Here is an 18,600-nt window from a genome sequence, read left to right on the forward strand (position 1 = left end):
GATGCCACTTTTTTATTTTTTGAACTTGTAATCCCAATTTATATAACAAAACTCTTCTTAAAAAATTATACAAATATCCTTCTACTTTCTCATGATCTCAAAATTTTTGGATGTTTATCTTTTTCTTCTGGTGCAAGGAAATGTATTTTTCTATAATTCAAGCTTAACTAAAGGGTTTGTCTATTTTATTTAAATATGAAGCTGTATTTCCCTATACTAGTTTGAGTTCCAGTAATGACAATCATAATAATGTCACAATTTTAATGACAATCATAATATACAATTTCTAGTGCAGCATGGCATTTGAACCGGGTAACATTCTTCCTTTATACCATGCTTCTTTTGTTATCTCATATGACAAACTTTTCTGCATCCCCATTATAAATTTAGGACCCCACTACTTACAAACAGAAAGTTAAATCCCAACAATAGATTAAGGCATTAATGTTTAAATTCAGGCACTCAACTTAAGTAAAATTATCTATTGAACTTATATAAGTGAAATTATCTATTGAATTTTGGGGTGAGAAATATAAGAAAATTTAACTATAAAAACATTGTAGTAAGAAAATTTCAAGACCACATGACATGTTTATTGCATAGTTTGAAAATCCATGAAAATTGCATTTCAGTCACATGATAGTTACATCTATTAATTAATCACCTTTAGCAAAAGCTTCAACTGGGAAGGTTTTCACAATCCCAGCAAAACCCTTGAAGTGAATCGTTCCAGTAGATACCTCATCAACTCTAATTTCATAGACAGGAGGCCAAAGCATGACTTCTTTAGCTTTCACACCGTTAAGCTTCTTAATTTTCTTCTTCAACAAGTAACCATTGATTTCAGTATCATAGCTCACCAACTTTCCAATCAATTCAAACTTGTGTTCGACTTTCTTCTTCTGCAAGATTCGGAAGTAACCGGTTCTTCTAACAAAAGTAACTTTGATTACATCAACTAGTGGAAGAAGTCCTGGTGGAAGTCCAAACTCATTCAAGATTGATGTTGCTAATTTGATTCCTTCTTCGTGGCCCTTAGCAACTACTGAACCGTCTTTCTTTGCCATTATAGCTACTTGCAATTTCTAAATGTCAAAAGAAAGATATTTGGTTTTTTATTTATGTGTAGGATGAACGCGTCAAAGAAATTTTTAATGGGGAAAACAAAGACTTGTGTATTATAATTTTTTGGTCCAATTTGCCTCTTGTTTATATGTTTTAGGAGCCTTTTGTTTTTATCTGTATGTCTCAATTGTTTGGATTAATTATTTAATTATAAATTGATAATGATTAATTATTAATACGAATTATAATTTACTTTTATTAAACAATAGTTAATAGTAATGAAACAGTGTGAATTGTATGTATGCTCCTGGTTTCCAATCACAAATTTAGACAACAAAGATATGATTTATATTTCTAAATTAACGTGTTAAACTTATACTAACTATCGTACAGTCTAAATTAACATGTTAAACTTATACAAACTAACGGCACATGTTAAACTTATACTAACTAGAGATGGCAAAATAGGCCGTCAGGTTTGCTCCATCCCACCCCGTCTTATACCTGTCATAAAAGGAGCGGGACAAACAAACTCGCCAAATAAAAATGGGCCTAAAAATCTAACCCGTCTTGTCAGGCAGGTTGATGGGCGGCAGACTTGCCCGACTTTTTTTTTAAAATTTATTATTTTTTAATTTTTAATAGATTAATAGTTTTTTTTACTTTTCAATTAATTTTTTCAATTATTTTTTAGAATAATTTTTTATAAAACATCTTTTTAATAAATTTTACTTAAAAAATATTTCATATATTCACCAATAAATATATCAAATAAAACCATCAAGAATTATAATTACTATAATTAACAAAAAAAGGACGGGTTTAAGGTGGGGAAGGGTTAAACGAATAGGTGCGGCGGACATTGGCGGGACGAGCTTTGACGGGCGGTGAGCTTTGACTGGGCGAGCTTTGATGGGCGGCGGACCCAAAAGCCAAATCGAACCTGTCATTTTGTGGCGGGTGCACGGGCCACAGTCTATTTTGCCACCTCTGATACTAACAAGCGTCTCGTGCCAGTCTGTCCGCTTTTTCAATTGTGCTTGTGGTATTCTGGATTGAACTCTAATATCGACAAGGGTAGCTTCATGGTTCGACAAAGTAGTTTGTTGTAGTTAAAGTTTGTTCTAGCACGCAGTAGTCGAAACTTGTTCTAGCATACAGTTGTATAAGTTAGTTATGTGTGAGTTATCATCATACATAACATACATAGATAATAGTCTATAAATAGGCTGATCTCTCAGGTTGTTGAGAGAGGTTGAGGTTGGTTGTTATTATGTAATACTTGTAATCATAAACTCTGACGAGAAAGTAAAGAATAGTGATTTTAACCAATCTTATTTTCTTATTCTTCTTCTTCCCTCATCACTCCCATTTGTTTATCGAACTGTTTCTTGGTCAATCAAGAAACTCTCTCTTTTATCACAGAATTACATCGTTATTTGTATCGTTTGTTACAACAAATTGGTGCGCTGAGCGTGGATCAAGATGCCGTCAACGAAGTATGAGATTGAGAAATTCACCGAGTAAATGATTTCTGTTTATGGCACTTAAATTAAGATGCAAGTTTTTCTAGTTCATTAGAGTTTGTTAGAAGCGTCGAAAGGATTATAGAAGATGGATGTTTCCCTAATAGAGAAGGAAAAGGCGGCGATGATCGAGAAAGCCCACATTGTCATTGTTTTAAGCCTCGGTGATAAGGTTTTCCGATAGGTCTCGTAGGAGAAAATTGCCGCAGGCGTGTGGCTGAAACTTGAAGAATTATACATGACCAAATCCTTGGTAAATCATCTCTACCAGAAGCAAGCTTTGAATTCGTTCAAGATGAGTGAAGAAAAAGTCTTGACCAAGCAGATGGATATGTTTAATAAACTAATTCTTGATCCGGAGAATATTGATGTTACCAACAGTGGTGAAGATCAAATGCTACTATTGTTGTGTGCTTTACCCATATCCCATGCTCACTTCAAGGAAAATCTCTTATATGGAAGATAGTCTCTAACCTTTGAAGAAGTATAATCAGCCTTGTACTCGAAGGACTTGAACCAAAGAAATGAGCAGAAGCCGTCATCTGTGGGTGAAAGATTGTCTGTAGATGGAAAATTCTCGAAGAAGGATGGTAAGTTTGAGAAGAAGAAGAGTAAAGATCAACACAAGTCGAATAGTGGTAATGCTCCCGCAGTTAGGTGTTACCACTGTAAGAATGAGAGTCACACAAGAAAGTTGTGCTATGAATGCTTGAATAATCATAGAGGTAAGGATAATGGTAACATAATCATTGTGCAAGATGATTTTGAATCACCTGATGTTCTTGTGGTTTCAAGCAACGACTCTAGTAAGGAGTGGATTATGGATTCAAGGTGTACTTAGCATATGATTCCAAACAAAAACGTGTCTGAAGAATTATATGATCAAGATGAAACATTAGCTCAAAAAACAAAAATAATATATGTCCTTATATTCATTATTAAAAACTTGACAACAAACCTTTCTGATTTCAAATCCTACTTAAGCCTCAACTAAATCCTTAAGGAAGACTTCACTATAACATGAATCTCACTTCACTACACATCTATAATATAAGAAAGTTGTTCTTCTTTCTTTTAAAGAGGAAATTGTGAAAGAACAACAACACAACAAATCAAAAAAATAAAGAGGAAAAAGCAAAATTAGGTTTGAAAGGAAATAAATCGGATAATTGAAACCCAACACAATTGAGAAAATGTTTGATATAAGGTTAGGGATTTTAAAAAATGGACATGAATAATGGAATAATAGAAAAAATAAAAACATAATCATGAATAAGGCCTGTCTTGAGTTGGTAACAAAAATGTATGATGAAAATGAAAGATTATTAGAAAAATGGGTTGTTAAATTGAACAAAGAAAAACATATGTAAGTATAGGGTTTGTTATGGGTTGTTAAAAGTAGAAATGTATATTCGATAATCATTAAGCCCAATCGACAAAATATGGTTCAAAATGGTGAACAAATTCCAAGAAAAATGGATTCATTCCTTTAGTGTTGAAGAAGAGGAATTGCCAATGAACCGAAGAAGAGGAAGTTGGTCTAAGGGAGAGTAGGCACTGAAAAAACTTGTTCTTAGGGTTTGCAAAGAGGATGTATGATAGAAATATTGTTATATTGGGATAAATATTTTGATCAGAAAGGAAAAAGTGGAAAAGAGGAGTGAATTGCACATGTTTGATTTAAGAGGAAGAAAAATTAAAATTGGACTGAAAACTTAGCTTGAAGTTGATAAGTAGCTAAGTTGAAGTTGGAGGTGGCTGAATTGAGAGAAAGATAGTTCATAAATTAGTTTATAGGTGTAATCAATAGTGATAAAAGTGATAGCTACAATTGAATGATGAATGTCTTATTAGAAATGAAAGAAAAAGAACATAATTTAACATTAGATAATGGCATTAATGACTTTTGGAGAAGATAAGATATTAAGATAAAAATTGAAACATATCTATGCCACATGTGAATAGGGATGGCAATTGATAGAATTTGGATATAGTAATATAGTATTCGTCCTCATATCCACAATTTGAAAAAATTCTCACACTCGAATTTATACTCAAGTGAACACCATCATATAGCTACCTCAATATCCATATCTATATTCATATCTGTTTATACGAGTTTGTAATAAAATTATACCCATTTATTGTATACGAGTTTGTAATAAAATTATACCGATTTATTGTCAAATATCATATAATTTTAAATGTATGTTTTTAACAATATTAAAAAATTATGAATGTTAGTATTGTTGAGTTAAAAAATAAAATAAAATAAAAATGTATAAAATAGTTGATGTGACATCATTCCAGAATTGAATAAACAATGGCTTTTGTCATGACACACCGCTAGCATGGCGCTACCCTCACTCCCTCATCCACCCTATGACACAACCACCACTAGTTTTTCTATTTCCCCCCTTCGTCGTCTTCCTAATAACCCCGATTCCACACACAAACTTCACACTTCGCTTCAAATTCGTAGCAAATAGATTTTAGTATTTGCAAAATACTCTTCTCCTTCATTTCCTAATACATGTATATATGGCAGCATCCCCGTTGATTTACCCTCGCTGCAGTTACTCACCACCAATTACTTCATCATCATCATCCTCCTCCCCGTACTGTTCTTCACCCTCTACCCCTATTTCAAATTTCACTCCTCTCTCTGGTAATTTTGGGTTACTTCTTTTTTCTACAATCTCCAGTTTTATTGCTGTTTATTTCATTCTTAATTGTGTAAATTTGCGGGTTATTACAATAATAGAATTTCTACTTGAAATTGATCGCTGTTTCGTACATTCCTAAACCCTAATGTCTTAGTTTATGACGAGTGTGTTGTGTTTTTTTTTTTTTAAAATTGCAAAGTTTGCACCACAATCTTTGATATTACAAGAATTGCAATGGAATATAGCATCAGTTACAGTTGTAGAGACATATAACAACTTTGATATTGCGAATAAGTCAAAAAACGATGATTGAAGAGCTTTCTTGTTGTTAGACTTGAAAAATCAAATGACACTCTTTTCATATTTGTGAATAGAAATGCTAATTCAAAATAGTATGTTTTTAATGTTTAAATTGTTTATTCAATGCATTGGAAAATTAACTAAAAATAAGTTTATTTTTTAAAAAAACTTGGTATCCGGCCATGAAATTGACTAATTCAAAGTGACCAATTGACCGTCCACTAACGAGGACCATTTAAAGCCAGAGCTGAACTAGGCCAACACAGAGATTGTTTGCACCTAGCAAAATTTGAACCTAAAACCTTGGAAAGAACACACTCTCAGATCCCAAGTCTTTTGGGTTTCTTAGGACTTAAAGCCAGAACGGAACTAGTCCTACACAGTGATTGTTTGCACTTAGGGGATTCGTACATGAAACCTTGAAAGTAACGTACACTCAGATCCCAAGTCTTTATCAACAGGCCAGCCTCTCGGGTGTCTTAAGGCACAAGTTAACACGACCTTTTGTGAAATGGTTAGCAGTTGGTAGCTCATAAGCAGTTTACTCTGTTGGTGTTTATCGATCTAGGCTTTCATTCACTTCCCTCTTCCTCTGCTGTTCGTTTTTGCTTTTTGTCTCAATTACATTTCCTAATATTTAGGCGACATGCTGCCATAGAAATACTAACATCTGGTTTTAATGTTTAAATTTTTCTTTTGGTTTTCATCAATACCGGGTATGAACTTCTGCAGGTGCAAACAGAGGACAAAGACACGAGAACCTTAGAGCCCAAGCTATGAGTACTACCACTCATGGAATGTCTCCTGCTACAACCACTGGGAATCTGAAGAATGGTCCTGATCACCTTCTAGTTCTTGTCCATGGTATCGGGTCTTGGTAATGTTTTTTGAATTACTATATTTTAATGTTCATATTTGAGTCAAAAGATAAAATGAGCTGATGGTGGAAATTGAAAATAAATAAGCTTAATGCTTTTAAGGTTTTTATAAAAACGGTGTGCGACCGCGAAAACTGTCTCAACAAAACGGTAGTGACAGGTGCTGATATGGTGATACCGATACTGTTATTCACTGTTTTCATGTTAAAGAACAATTTGTAGTTAATTCATATTGCAACGACCGCAACTAGTGTTGCTACACCTATACCCACCGATATCGCGAAAGCTTTACGTGACTGTGCCCGTTTTTAAAACCCTTTTATGATTATATACAATATTGAAAGTTGCTATAGGAATAAATGATGGCATTCATTCTCCAGCAACTCATTATCCATGCTTTATAGTAAATCATAGTAGTAGGTTTTGTTAGTAAGGACTCTTCAAATTCTTTTTCATACTAACTACACTGCATATGTTTATTGTCTAAAAATCTGAGTTCTTTTGTATGTGGATTAAAGTAAATGTTTGAGGAGTGTTCAGAGTATATAGATTTTTCATGGCCTAGTCTTGTCACATTCAAAAAATATTTCCTTAGTAAAGCAAGAACATGACACACTTTTTTGGCTTAATACTTAGTTGAAACTTAATTAGTTGAGGATCCATATGTGATATGTCTAACACTAGAATCTCGACGAATAGGCTCTTTCAGAACTCAGAAGCAATGCACGGTATAAATGGATTCTAGAAAAATTCTTTAGTCATTTTTGTACTGTGGGGTGTCTAGTATTTGTTCACGTTTTTTCTGCTGGATTTTGCTCTTGAGTTTAGCCTCACACATAATTGACTGGTGTTGTAACTGACACAGCCCAGGTGACTGGACTTATGCAGAGGAAGAGTTAAAGATGCACCTTGGAAAAAGCTTTCTAGTTTATGGTAATTACATATTTTTTTAGTGATGGTTTCATGTCATTTATTTTGTTTCAACCACCTTTTTCCTCTTTATTTCTTTTAATAGAACTTTTATTTTCGAGCTGTATTTGATTATGTTTTGTATCAAGCAAATGCCTAAAACTCGTGGAAGGTAATGAAATTATCTGTTATGTGTATTGTGCACCAAAACATATTCAAACATAACAGGAGGATATTTTCTGAAAATATTGGGATGATTTGGGATGATTGCAGTAAACTGAGTAGTGACTGATATGCCTTAGCCAATTCAAAGTTGATTATTCTATCTCCCAAGTACTAAACCATGGTTTTTTGCTGTGTAACATATGAGAAAGTATATTTCTATCAATTGGATTAACTAGTCTAAATTGTATATGAGGAGAAAAATTGTTTGTAGAATTGCTTGTATATGTGTGTCAAATGTGAAAGTAATCTTTAATTTGTTTTTCGAAGGTCCTTTTAAAAATAATTTGATTTCTGCAGCAAGTTCATCAAATGCTTACTCCAAGACATATACTGGGATTGATGAAGCTGGAAAGCGATTAGCTGATGAAGTGAGTCTTCAAGTATTATGTTCAAATTTGTGTGTCAAAAGCTTAGACCTCCAGAGTCGGTTCTAATAGCATGCAGAGTCTGTCTTGAAGTAGGTCATATAATATAATATTTCCTTTTATCACAACAGATCATGCAAGTTGTAAAGAAGACAAAGAGCTTAAAGCGGATATCCTTTCTGGGCCATTCTCTTGGAGGCCTTTTTGCAAGATATGCAATAGGTGTTCTTTATTCACCTGATACCTATAATAGTGGCCAACCTGGTGATCCAGCAAACCTTGTAATGGAAAATTCCCAGAGAACTGACTTTTCAAGAGGGATGATTGCTGGACTAGAACCAGTGAATTTTATTACTTTAGCAACTCCACATCTTGGTGTAAGGGGGAAAAAACAAGTATGTTCAGAACAATCAAATTACAGCCAGATTTCATGTTTAGACTTGCTATATAGGTCAAGGGAGTTTTGACTTTTCTGTGATGGTTTTTTATGTTTAACTCTTATATTTACAGCTTCCATTTCTTTTCGGTATTCCGATACTAGAAAAGCTTGTTGCACCTATTGCTCCATTTTTTATTGGTCACACTGGTAGTCAGCTGTTCCTTACCGATGATAAGCCCAACATACCACCCCTTCTTTTGAGAATGGCTTCTGACTGTGAAGATGGAAAATTCATGTGAGTATAGGAACTTTTCTTTTCTGATTACAACTTCATTTGTCCAGTAACGCAATCACATTCTCAAACGATTTCTGTTTTGTAGATCTGCACTTGGAGCATTTAGATGTCGTGTTGTTTATGCTAATGTATCATACGATCGTATCCATTCAGAGTAATAGCGACACTTATTGCCTCTTTTTTCCTTGATTTGTGTAACTCCTTTAACTTATATAGATATGGTTGGGTGGCGCACGTCCTCTATAAGGAGGGAAATCGAACTTGGTAAGGTGAATATGATGATTTTTCCTCCTTAATTATCTCCTTTTTCATATTGTAGGTCTCAAACATTACCATGATTTTTTATTAAGATTAATATTTTTTATTAAGAATGCAAATATGTTTGTGTTAAATGTACCTAACATTCCGTATTTGTGCCGACAGCCTCCACGCCAATCTTTGGATGGATACAAGCATGTTGTTGATGTGAAATACTGCCCCCCAGTTCCTTCCGATGAACCTCAATTTCCTCCCGAGGCAGTGAAAGCGAAGGAGACTGCACAGCATACACAGAATAGTGTAGAATTTCATGAAATTATGGAAGGTAATTACCCTAACCAAAACTTACAGAATATACTGTTGTCTTGTTTCTAAAACCACCTTGTTGTCTTATTGCTAAAACCACTTGATGTTTTAAACAGAGGAGATGATACGTGGATTACAGCGAGTAGGATGGAAAAAAGTTGATGTCAACTTTCATTCGGCAATTTGGCCTCTTTTTGCTCATAGCAACATCCATGTACTGCATCCTCTGAATCTTCTTTTCAAGTATGCTGATATCACTGATATAGTTTATAACATGAGCATTCTATTGATTTCAGGTGAAAAAGAAATGGCTTCACAATGCTGGTGTAGGAGTAGTTGCTCATGTTGTTGACAGCTTAAGACAGCAAGAAACATCATCAACTTTACCATCATAATAAAATCTTGAATAACATCATTTGTATGTACATAGTTGAAAATTAAAATAAAAACAAAAGCGATTCTTATGTTTTTTTAATTTAAGTAAACATGAAAAACCTCTTCTAAAGTCAAACAAACTAACTCTGTAAAAGAAAAAATCATACAAACAATCTTAGAGTTCAGACAAGAAACATTATGTTGAGCAGATCAGTGAGAATGAGAAAAAAAATTTTAAATAACCATGTTTAATAAAAAAAATACAGAAAAAACCAACTTTTCGGGGTATTTACCAAACTGTCTAAGTTTGGGACTCCAGATAAGTGGATACGCCAAATGAAATGGCGCATAAGTGTTGGATTCTAGTGCATACGCCAAACCATTTGGCTAACCCTAAAATTGAGGGTGTTTGCGCCAAATGGAATGGCGCATAAGTTTAGGGTTTTGCCCTAATAGCCAAACCATTTGGCGCATAAGGCCAATTCCCTTTTTTTTTTTTTTTCATTTTTTTTATTTATTTTAGTTAAGATTTGTTAATATATTTATTTTTAAAAATCCATTTTTATTTTATTTGTTAAGATATATATATAAATAAATTTTCAAAATATTTTTTTAGTCTAAAAAATGTAGTGCACAAAACGCAAATTGACATTTTGTAAACCGAAAATGTAACATCGATTTCAATATAATAAAGAAACGAAACATCGATTACAAATAATTAGAGAAACGATACAATTGATTAAAGAAAATACAACAAAATGATCAATGGCGTCCATCACCAAGATAGCCATCCGTTCCGCAATTTCGTCTTGTTATGACACGTTTACCGCGATCGTTGATCCCGCCGCGAATATTGGCACCACCCCTTTCCCTAGCTCTACCCCTACCCCTGCCCCTTTGTGCTTCTTGCTGGGTTTGTGTCACTGGGCCTAGAAGTGGGATGTCTCGTGGGTCGCTGTCTATGAATTCGTCGACGCCCCCATAATTATCCGGAAAGCCGCTGTTGTAAAGTCGGTTACCCATCCCCTCAAACGTGTTCAGTCGTGGTGGTGGAGTGGGTTGGGAAAAGACTTCAGGTTCGTAGCATCCAGCAGCACTAGAACTACCCTGATTAAAGCCGAATTGGTTTGACGGTGTTGCATAGCCGGAGGGGGTGCCACGGTGAGAGGATTCACCATGAGGACCATCGTCGGGACTAAGGTGAAGGCTAGACGAACCAGGAGTAAGGTTTTGGCCGAATGCCCTTGTGGACCCTGCAAACGCTGCAAATCCGAATGGTTGTGATTGGGTCTGATATTGGTCTGAGGAATGATGGTGGTCTTCATATTCTTGTAATGGTTGAGACTGGGATTGGAAAATATTTGATTGTCGGTAGTTGCGGGCGGAACGGGATGGAGTACTGAAAAGATTTTGTTGTTGTTGCTGGAGTTGTTGTTGTTGCTGGAGTTGTTGTTGTTGTTGCTGTTGTTGGAGTTGTTGTTGTTGTAGTTGTTGGCGTTGTTGTAGGCGTTGTTGTTGTCGTTGTTGTTGCCGTAGTTGTTGTTGTTGTTGTTGTTCCTCTTCCGGTTGTTGTTGTTGTGGCAAGATGTAGTTGTGTGCACGGGGATCAATTAAATAGAACGGAGCTGCAATAAACAAGTTAGGGGAAGTAGCTGTACGATACCAACTCATGTATTCAGGGGAAGGTTTCATTTCATGGTCACTGACGGGGAAGTTCAGGACATACTGGCGACGGTCCTTCCACATCTGGCGGTGATCGGGTGCAAAATCCTTCCAGTTTTGGTGTGTCCATTGATGGTTAACTCTTCTGAGGTGCCACACTCCCAAGTCAACTGGAGGGTCGGGTATACGTTGACGCATTCCAAACTGTAGCATTACCCGGTCACTTTGATGCATTTCTATGATGTTGTACCGGATTAGGCAACACTTTGTCGTCCAAATTTCTGCATCCTGAGCTCTAGGCTCATACTCGCGTTCGAGATACGGTCGCCATATGAACTGCATGCATGAGAGTTATACATTATTTCGGGAAAAATTATTTATAAAAAATACTCTAATAAAAAAAGAAATACTCTAATAAAAAAAGAAAAGGATTAGAGATAATACTTGATGGGGTCCTAGGTGATCAATTAGCGTGCGGTACATTGTGATATTTGACCGCGGATTAAGTGTGAAGTCCATTTTTTTCACACAAAATCTACAACGAAAATATTATGATTTAGTTAGAATGGAGTAGAATGTGTAAGAAATAAATGGTATACTAAAAACTTACCTCAGCGCATACGGAAAGGTCCAGCTGCCATTGTTAACCAGGGCCAGTATGGGCATCCTCCACCACCCCCACACCTGCACCAATAGGGCGCATCCATAGAATGTGCAAGAATCAGCTCTTGAGTTCTTGCACAATGATTGGTACACCGTAGCCAGCACTGCAGACCCCCAGCTATATAGACCAACCCTAGTAAAATCCATTAGTAGACGAAGATACATAAAGTTAACAGTGTTACCAGTGCTATCTGGGAACAAAACGTTTCCAATTAGCAAGAGTAGGTAGCACCTAGTTTTTTGAAGTATGGTCTCTTGGGGAGACGCATCATCCAAGTGAAACCGATCATAATACTGCCTTAACCTCTTAAGGTTAACACCTTGCCCCCTAGCACCAACTGCTCCCTCTATCAAGTCTATGCCAATTGCCTGAAAGCATAAGGAATTCGCCTGCATGACACAGCCATTAATTGCCTTACGTCAACTGGAAGGCCTAGCAACATATGAACATCCTCCAGTGTGATGGTGCACTCCCCTGTTGGAAGATGGAAGGTGTGTGTCTCTGGCCTCCAGCGTTCTAGCAAAGCAAGAACAAATTTGTGGTCAATAGAAGACTCGGCGATTCTACTAATGGGTCCGAAACCAGCAACGTCCAAGTATGGTCTAATGCGCTCGTCCGGAGCTATGGTCGAGTGACTACGAGTGCGAAAACGTTGAGCGTTCTGAAAATAGTATGTATGCCAAAAAAATTCAGTTAGTTAATCACAGACAGTTGCATGATATTAACGTAATACTAAAATACTTACAAAGGTAGCGATGTTCTCGGGGGTTCCTCTGTGTGTATCACCCATTGTTAGGAGAGACATGGTTGAAGGATGAAAATTTGGAAGTTGATTGCAATAGGATTGTTGTGAGAGTAGATGAGTGAAAATGGTGCGAATTCTGTAGAGTTCTAAGTGGTTTATATACTCATGAGGCAAAAACGGTAACAAGCTGCATGCTAGACATGTCAACACTTCCATAGTTGCTAGGTGTTGCTTCTGCAGATATTGTTGGCATGCATGCAGGCTAACTTTCGGTGACAAGACATGGTGACATGCATGCAGCTCATAACTAGGTGACAGCTCGGGTAGCATGCATGCAACTCATAACTAGGTGACAGCCCGGGTAGGATGCATGCAGTAGTAGGAAGAATCGTGCCAGGAATCTTATCAGGAATCTTATCAGGAATCGGTTCAGAAAATGATTCAGACGCATGCTAGGTTACAGTAACTCGTTTCGGACGCATGCAGGTGGGGACCATGTGGGGCCAGGAGGGGTCCACTTATAGTACATATGCGCCAAATGATTTGGCTTTTTTTTAAAATTCCTTCTTATGCGCCAAATCATTTGGCGCCTTCCTGTTAGGGCATAACACTAATGCGCCATTTCATCTGGCGCATTAGTTGTTCCATTTTTTTTTAAAATTAGGGTTTACGTTTTTGTCTAGTGGATGAAACCCCAGATGAAACCCTAATTGTGATACAGACCTAAGGCAAGGCGTCCGTCCCTCTATAAATTAGGGTTTCTGGTGTGTCTTAGTACACAAAAAAAAATGAGATCTCGAATAAGGCCAAATAGCACGCATCGGACTTCTGAGCCTCCACCACCGGTGAGGCGTTTGGACTATCAACCAGACTTTCGTCGAAGGAACGGATACGTTATTTTCTCTGCCGTCAAACCTCCCATGCAGGTAATGATTTGGAATATCCATTCCATGGACCAGCTTAAGAGAACCATCCTTAGGTTTTTGGACGGGGAGTACCATCCTTAGAATTTATATATACAGTAAAATATAATTATTAATTCAAATATATATAATTATTAATTAATATATATATATATATATATAATTATTAAAATATGTTTATATATATATACAGACCTAGATCAGCGTGTCTGTCTTTTATAATCAATTTGGAATCCTTTGGCATACCTAGATCAGTGTGTCTGTCTTTTGTGTTGTCAACGCCAGATCATTGAATTAAATTAAATGTGGTTGTTGTGTTAGTTGTTGTCGTCTGAACATCAATTACCCTAACGGATATGTGCATTAATTAAAATACATAATTATTAATTATATACATAACTGAATTTATATATACAGTAAAATATAATTATTAATTCAAATATATATAATTATTAATTAATATATATATATATATATATAATTATTAAAATATGTTTATATATATATATATATATATACAGACCTAGATCAGTGTGTCTGTCTTTTATAATCAATTCGGAATCCTTTGGCAGACCTAGAGCAGTGTGTCTGTCTTTTATAATCAATTCGAAATCTTGTGGCAGACCTAGATCAGCGTGTCCATCTTTTATAATCAATTTGGAATCCTTTGGCAGACCTAGATCAGTGTGTCTGTCTTTTGTGTTGTCAACGCCGGATCATTGAATTAAATTAAACGTGGTTGTTGTGTTAGTTGTTGTCGTCTGAACATCAATTACCCTAACGGATATGTGCATTAATTAAAATACATAATTATTAATTATATACATAACTGAATTTATATATACAGTAAAATATAATTATTAATTCAAATATATATAATTATTAATTAATATATATATATATATATATATATATAATTATTAAAATATGTTTATATATATATATATATATACAGACCTAGATCAGCGTGTCTGTCTTTTATAATCAATTTGGAATCCTTTGGCAGACCTAGATCAGTGTGTCTGTCTTTTGTGTTGTCAACGCCAGATCATTGAATTAAATTAAATGTGGTTGTTGTGTTAGTTGTTGTCGTCTGAACATCAATTACCCTAACGGATATGTGCATTAATTAAAATACATAATTATTAATTATATGCATAACTGAATTTATATATACAGTAAAATATAATTATTAATTCAAATATATATAATTATTAATTAATATATATATATATATAATTATTAAAATATGTTTATATATATATATATATATATATATATATATATATACACAGACCTAGATCAGTGTGTCTGTCTTTTATAATCAATTCGGAATCCTTTGGCAGACCTAGAGCAGTGTGTCTGTCTTTTATAATCAATTCAGAATCTTGTGGCAGACCTAGATCAGCGTGTCCGTGTGTTGATACAATGCAAAGCTGTAAGAACCACCATATATAAGACACCCAATGTTTTCTAAAGATTACAACTCACACTAGCAATTTTGCCTAATCTGACTTCATCTTAAAACGCCCACACACTTCCCTGTCGAAATGGCTTCATCTACACAGTATCTTGTGCATGCCCATCTAAACGGTGATACTTACTCTCATGAAATAGCCGGTTTTGTGATGAGAAACACTCAGGTTGTTCCATTTTTGCTAAGCAAAAGAGCAAATTTTTCGTACTTCATTCAGCGACTATACGCTAAGATTGCAATGGGTCCTATCGCAAACTTTTTTTACCAATGTCCCTCTTTCAATGACGACAACACCGTTAAGTTTTATGAGATGGAGATTGCCACTGACGAAGACCTGCAAGATATGTTTACAACCCACGAATACTCTGGCTTGGATTCCATCGAGTTGTACGTTACTCTACAGGTTGGGACACAAGAAACTCAGATTGTCCAGTCACAAGTTATAGACCCACCAGTCAACGAGCAAGAAGAAGTTGATGTCATAGACGAGGAAGAAGAAGATCTGGAAACTGAATTTGACGACATGGTCAACGAGGAATCCGACGACGAGCAACAAACGTTGGTGCCTCCAGCTCATGTGTACGCACCTCCAACACATATGAGTAACCTGAACCTAGATGGTGACGAACCATCATCTGACATCTTCTTCACACCGTACATCCAAACTGACGATGAATTAAAGGAAGGAGACAAGTTTCCCTCTAAGGAGTCTTGTCTTAGAGCAATAAAAAAATGGCACATGGCGCACAACGTTGATTTTGAAGTAGATCGTTCAAACCTGGAACGGTATGTAATCACTTGTAAGAATCCAGAGTGTGGCTTCAGACTGTTGGCTTCTTATAGGAAGCGAAGTAATGCATGGAAAATAGGGTCGATTACGCAGCAACACACGTGTGTAAACCCTAACACTTCCCAGGATCATACGAAACTCAGTGCCGATCTCATTTGTCAGGAGATCTTGCCTCTAATAAGCTCTGATCCGTCTCTGAAGGTCAAAAATATTATCTCGCATATCGTTACAACCTTCAACTACACTCCATCTTACAGAAAGACGTGGGTTGCAAAAACAAAGGCAATTGAGACAGTCTACGGCAACTGGGAGGAGTCATACAAAATTCTTCCCCGATACCTCAATGCGCTACACAGTTACGCACCTGGCACTGTAACTATTCTAGAGACACTGCCCGCGCAAGCCCCGGATGGAAACCCTGTCCAAGGAAATGGAATATTCCATCGGCTTTTTTGGGCGTTCAAACCTTGCGTACGGGGATTTGCACATTGTAAACCCATACTTCAAATTGATGGGACATGGTTATACGGCAAATACAAAGGAACCATGCTCATGGCGGTTGCACAAGACGGGAACAACAACATATTTCCAGTGGCGTTTGCAATCGTCGAAGGTGAAACTGCGGCGGGTTGGAGTTTCTTTCTAAGGAACCTCCGAGAACATGTTGCTCCTCAGCCTGACATATGTTTAATCTCTGATAGGCACGCTTCCATAGAGAGTGCTTATAATAATCCAGCAAACAGATGGCATGACCCCCCTTCAAAACACGTCTATTGTATTTGCCACATCGCCCAGAACTTCATGCGGGAGATCAAGGACAGACATCTAAGAAAGGCCTTGGTCAATGCTGGTTATGCATTGACCCAACCCACATTCCAGCATTATCGGAGTGAGATTGTAATGACAAATCCAGAGGCAGGTAGTTGGGTAGATAACCTTTCTAGGGAGAAATGGACAAGGGCTTACGACAAGGGCGTGCGATGGGGCCATATGACGACAAATCTCGTGGAATCTATGAATGGCGTTTTCAAAGGCATTCGTAACCTTCCAATCACAGCACTAGTGGAGGCTACATACTTTAGGATGGCTTCACTCTTCTCAACGAGAGGGAGGAAATGGGGTGATGTTAGGCAATCTGGTCAACTATTAAGTGATAGTTGCATGAAATTTATGCAACAGCAATCGGCAAAAGCGAACACTCATCAAGTAACTTCTTTCAACCGTTTCAATCGCACGTTCAGTGTGCGGGAGACAATTGACCACAATGAGGGATTGCCAAGACAACAATATAGGGTTCTTCTGGACGAAGATTGGTGCGACTGTGGAAGGTTTCAGGCTTTTCGTATGCCTTGCTCGCACGTCATAGCTGCATGTGCGTATGCGCACCGCGACGCTAAATCACTACTGTCTCCGATTTACAAGACTCAGACATTGCTCAGAGTTTATAGTGTTGCGTTTCCTGTGGTGGCCAAGGAGGATTACTGGCCTGAGTATGATGGAGAGGTAGTTTGGCACAACGACGCAATGCGGCGAAAGAAAAAAGGGCGTCCCAATAGTACACGGATTAGAACCGAAATGGACGTCCACGACAAAATGGAACGAAAATGCAGCATTTGTCGTCAGGTGGGGCACAATAGAAAAAGATGCCCTAATCGTGGCGCGACCTCGTCGCAAGTTTAATATAATCTGTATATTTTTTTTACGACAATGTATCAGTTTCCCTTACCAACTCTTGTAACCGTTCATCGGTCTCTCATCAATAAATTGTGCTTTTGTGAAAAACCGATATCGATAACGCAAACGTTATTTAGGGTTAGTGATAATTTTACGAACTCGATTTATCAGACGTTTTTTCGAAAATAAAAGACCGGAATAAAAAACGGTGCGCGGAAATATCCGAAACGGGTTAATTTTGAAAAAAAAAATGGCACACACATAGGAGCCAAATGGTTTGGCGCCTATGTGTTATGGCTTGGCCATATGCGCCATTTCAAATGGCTAAAAAAAATTTGCCCTAATTTTACTACTGTCATACCCCAAATTTGTCCTACCCCTTTATTTCTAACTGACTTAGGCTTTGCATTCATGTACATACTCTCCATCAGGTCATTTGCATAAACTTTGCATTCATCCACTTAATAAGACATCTAAAAATATGGGATCAAGGGTCATGAAGCAATTGGAAGTTTCACTTAGTCTTGGCAAAAGTTATTGTTCAAGTTTTGTTTCTTCTAACACAAGATATGGGATTAATGGTTAGTTTAAAGTGCAAGTTCTGTTGATATCAAGCATGGAGAGAAGTGTAAATTTGGAACAAGAAAGAAAATTAAAGATGATCTCATTGGGCATAAGTTGACTTTTCATAAACAAGTCAACCTTGGAATGTTGATTTTTGTTGACCAAGTCATGTTGACTTCCTCATTCAAGATGGACTATGATCGCTTTCTTTTGAGATGCATTAGGATCATATTGAATATCAAACACCGAAGCATGAAAAGTCAAATTCAGAAAATATGGGAATTCACTCAAAGAGAAAAAGTTCTGTTCATTACACTATCCAACCATCATCCTATTACAAAACAAAGAAAATCATTACATAATATTCCACAAAAAAACACAGTTGACCCCCTAAAATCCATCTCTTCTTAAATCTTCAATCAACCCATTTCCTTTTGATCTTCATTTTGCTCCATGTCCAACAAAGCTTCTAAGAGTTTCCAAACATGGCCCCTTTTTCCTTCGTGATTCAGGAACAATAGCAAACCTGCACACATGAAGGAAAATCCAGTTCA

The 18,600-nt window shown here is 36.6% G+C and overlaps 2 protein-coding genes across 2 annotated transcripts; one reads left to right on the forward strand and one right to left on the reverse strand.

Moving 5' to 3' along the window:
• Window positions 1–656: 656 nt before the first annotated feature.
• On the reverse strand, window positions 657–1,067 carry LOC131625892 (uncharacterized). Its single transcript, XM_058896725.1, has one exon. It carries the CDS (start codon window positions 1,065–1,067, stop codon window positions 657–659), a length of 411 nt encoding a protein of 136 aa, XP_058752708.1.
• Window positions 1,068–4,906: 3,839 nt separating this feature from the next.
• LOC131625876 (uncharacterized) lies at window positions 4,907–9,906 on the forward strand. Its single transcript, XM_058896711.1, has 11 exons — window positions 4,907–5,259; window positions 6,290–6,434; window positions 7,301–7,368; window positions 7,867–7,937; window positions 8,066–8,329; window positions 8,445–8,608; window positions 8,694–8,749; window positions 8,825–8,877; window positions 9,032–9,191; window positions 9,289–9,386; window positions 9,469–9,906. The coding sequence occupies exons 1-11, from the start codon at window positions 5,133–5,135 to the stop codon at window positions 9,565–9,567; spliced, it is 1,305 nt and encodes a 434-aa protein (XP_058752694.1). The 5' UTR covers window positions 4,907–5,132; the 3' UTR covers window positions 9,568–9,906.
• The last annotated feature ends 8,694 nt before the right edge of the window (window positions 9,907–18,600 follow it).

Source organism: Vicia villosa, unplaced genomic scaffold, assembly GCF_029867415.1.
Source record: "Vicia villosa cultivar HV-30 ecotype Madison, WI unplaced genomic scaffold, Vvil1.0 ctg.000248F_1_1, whole genome shotgun sequence".
NCBI classification, from domain to species: domain Eukaryota; kingdom Viridiplantae; phylum Streptophyta; class Magnoliopsida; order Fabales; family Fabaceae; genus Vicia; species Vicia villosa.